Raw genomic sequence first — 3,528 nt, forward strand, 5'->3', positions numbered from 1 at the left:
AAAATTCGTCTAAATATACATTTAGTAGCACACACACACACACACACACACACATATAAAGAAACATTTTCTTTACTGACAGTTCACAGTACTAGTAAGCATGAGTGAAATCATCCATTTGAACCAGACTTCACACACTTTGCTTTTTGTAACTCTGCAATGTCTCTAATGTTAATTTAAAATTGGCTTTAAGAAAGTATTGCCTTATCATCATGCCATCACATTCTCTGCCCTGTTATTTAGACTTCTAAATTTAAGATGTCTCTTAATTCTGCTGATTGCATGCTAAAAAGGGGGAGTTAAAAGGTAACACAACCTCTGTTACTTCTTTAAGGGAAAAAAATGGATTCAAAATAATTCAGCATCCTATTGGCACTTCTCATTCTGTACACGTTTTAAAGAATCAGATTTTATTGTATATGTCCAATGTTTCTCAGTGTAAACCAATGTTTTATTGCTGTCTTTCTAAGTTACTGCAACATGCAAAGCAGAGTTCTGATTGTGACGATCCGATACCCATCAAACCAGTGCATAAGCACTTCTTTTTTAAAGCCATTTTTAAATACAAGCAAAAGAATTTATAAAAAAGCAAACTGGGAAAAAATATGAAGACTTTATTTTTTCTAAATTGGATAGAAAGTGTCCACAGGCGGCTCACTAAAGTCAAACATTTGTTCAACAATATGGCTCTCGTTGTCTGACTGTTGCTCAGTTGTCTCCTCTGTTGTCAGTAATGGGAGCTGCTGTTGGAATCAGCACCGTAAAGCACTGATCGCATGTTGGTGTGGCATTGACAGATGGGGTTGGCGTTGCTGGAAGAGGCGTCGTCTTCATCACAATTGGTTGGTCAGTACCCATTGTGCTTACTTCAGGAGGGACTGTACTCCCCTCTTCAACAGTTGTCATCGCAGTAGAGGTCGTGACTGGCGTGGTCACTTCGGGATCGATAATCTCCTCAGAGGACAACCCCCCCTCCTCAGATGATTGACTTTCTGAAGATTCGCTGGAGCTCATGGAGTTGAAAGCATCCCCAGTGAACCTGTGGTGATAATGTTGGATTTTGTGGTCGGGGATATCGGCATCATGATGCCTTCTGAAAGCCATCTGTGGTGGGAAAACCAAATAATAGAGACAATACCCTCAGATTCTGTTAAATAAGCAAAAATCTGTGTTTGTCTGACAGAAAAATATAATTTTGATGACGGTGTTTAAAAGGTTTAAAAACACTTTTAATGTAGCCCCACAATTCGCCGAAACATAAATTTTATGTCGCTTAAAGTTACAGAGAAATGTTTTAAAACGATCCCGAAACAACCATTAATCAGCACAGACTTCTTACACGCTACTGTCACATTTGGAAGAAAACATCATTCAACGTGAAAATATCCCAACAAAGACCAAATGTATGAATAGAATTTTTCATTTAGGACAGGTTATAAATGAAAAAGATGGAAAATTACCTTACTGTGATATAAGTTGAGGATAAATGCCACGATGAGGAAGTATCATAAAATAAATTGAAAATTTCAAAAAAATGTTTTTTATTCATAAAAAAGGTAGATTGAAACTGGTTGAAATCCAGTAAACAATCTAAATGCTCAAATGGACTAAAATCCTTTGCACATAATCCTATTTGTTTTATATAAACATTTGCGTGCTGTTGGATGTGTGGTTTGGGAGTATGTAGGCTGTAGTTGTTTGGATGGCACTAATCCCAAAGTGTCATCCCAAATCATAGCGTGTATAAAAAGATGGACATATCCGCTGTGACGCCGCCCACTGGTTTGTGAAACCCCGCCTTTAAGCCTTGTGGCTGAGCATCTTGGTGTGTTGAAACAGGGCGGGATGAGGGTTTATCTGCTCATAAAACCAAGGGATACACATCTGTATGATAGCTATGCTGAAAATTACAGAGTAGATCAGCACAAAGTAATTTACTGAGCAAACTTCATGTTTTGTGTTTAACCTAGTGGTTCAAACCTTAAAATCAGCAGCAAAGTACATCTGACTTCTTTTTGAAACCAATGGAGTCACTCCCCACTGTTCATTTGAAGGACTGCAGAGTGATGTCATGTTTCAGACCAAGACCTATGCCAGTAGACACTATGCATCCCAAAGTGTTGGCTAGTTTAATCAACTAATTACTCAAGTTGAGGGTCACACATCCCAAGGGGCACAGCTTCCTGTAACGCCAACAAATTGGTAGAAATCTATGAAATGCGGTTGAGTTCAAGTAAAAAGTGGAATAAAATGGAGAAACTCGAGTAAAATATAAATATCTCAAGTATCTCAAGCTGAGACAGATGGCAAGAAAACAGCTTAAGTGAGGAAGATAAGAGAAGTTTGCGGTTCCTTTGCGGGTTAACTTACTGGCTTGGCAGATGTTGTTGTAAGAAGGGCGATGACGAGGGCGGTTTTCAGAAGTTCCATTTCTGATTGATTGCTGTCTGTGAAGGAGGGAAACCACAGAGAAAAACAGTCACACAATCCAGAAACAAGACACTCTGACAGGGTGGGCATGACGGATGTACACCGAAACGTGTTATAAATGAAATTAAAATTTAATTAACAGTTGTTCATAGAAGCAGTTATCATCATCAAATTTTATAAAGTATGAATTAAAAAACAAAATACAATCTGTTAAACTAATAATAAGAAGAATAAAAGAAAAAACTCACCACTTTCTGGTCTGTAGTTTATAAATTCTTTTAAATCCTCTGTAAAATCAATCCAACTCTCTGCTGCTGTTTGTTGTTTATCAGTGTGCAAAGGTGTGTGACTTCAGTGGAGACAGTGGCTCATATATACTGCCTGGCAGAGAGCTGGGCTGGGCATGGCTGTGACGAGGACCTGAGAGAAGGATTGAGTAATACTGTGTTTTCCAGGGCCAGAGTGAAAGGGAGGGACAGGACAGAAGGTTTTTAGCACACAATATAACTCACCAAAATGCTACAAAATTAGCACTGAGATTATTTATCGTGTCTGCTGAGTTATGAGCTTTACTGGCAGATGCTTGCATTGTTTTGATGATCAGAATTAAAGACGGGCTCTGAGTCTGTGTAAATACCTTCTTGTAAATGAATAATTACACCTCAATGAGTTTAACGGGATATACAAATGGGAGCTCAGCGTGAGGGGTTGAAATTGGATTTTGCTCCAATTTCAAACCCTCACTCTGAGCTGTCTTTTTATTTATCATTAAATCATTAAGTCTGTTAAATCTAATTTCATGCAAACACTAAGACCTTTACAGAGTGTTGGAGCTTAAAGAACATTTTGCTGTGATCTTTAATCTGTGATCTTTAAAAGTGTTAGCAGGTGTCGTAAAAGGGGGTATGTTAGGCACAAGGGGGTGATGAAGGTTAAGTAAGTAAGCAGGATGTGGAACAACAGTTTTCTGACCGTCGTGGTTTAGTTGTAACATAAAAGGAATGTAAAGGGAGCTCCCACCAGAGGCATTTGTTTTGGATTTTTCGGTTTGTATGGAGAATAATTGTTTTCCTTTTTTACATTCACCTTGTTTTTGCT

General features: G+C 38.2%; 1 protein-coding gene across 1 annotated transcript; it reads right to left on the reverse strand.

The window, feature by feature from the left end:
- Window positions 1-594: 594 nt before the first annotated feature.
- Window positions 595-2,786, reverse strand: LOC146705474 (uncharacterized). Its single transcript, XM_085463146.1, has 3 exons — window positions 2,679-2,786; window positions 2,371-2,447; window positions 595-1,104 (listed from the first exon to the last, which is right to left on the reverse strand). Exons 2-3 carry the CDS (start codon window positions 2,428-2,430, stop codon window positions 709-711), a joined length of 456 nt encoding a protein of 151 aa, XP_085319272.1. The 5' UTR covers window positions 2,431-2,447; window positions 2,679-2,786; the 3' UTR covers window positions 595-708.
- Window positions 2,787-3,528: the final 742 nt, after the last annotated feature.

The sequence above is a fragment of the Copadichromis virginalis genome, linkage group LG7 (genome assembly GCF_057382275.1).
Source record: "Copadichromis virginalis isolate Kocher_CV1m ecotype Utaka linkage group LG7, C_Virginalis_male_GT1.1, whole genome shotgun sequence".
Classification (NCBI taxonomy): Eukaryota; Metazoa; Chordata; class Actinopteri; order Cichliformes; family Cichlidae; genus Copadichromis; species Copadichromis virginalis.

Coding starts and splice junctions, on each gene's coding strand:
- LOC146705474 (XM_085463146.1), bottom strand. CDS start 2,430: ATGGAACTTCTGAAAACCGCCCTCGTCATCGCCCTTCTTACAACAACA. Junction 1,105..2,370: donor CAACAACATCTGCCAAGCCA/GTAAGTTAACCC, acceptor TTCCCACCACAG/ATGGCTTTCAGAAGGCATCA.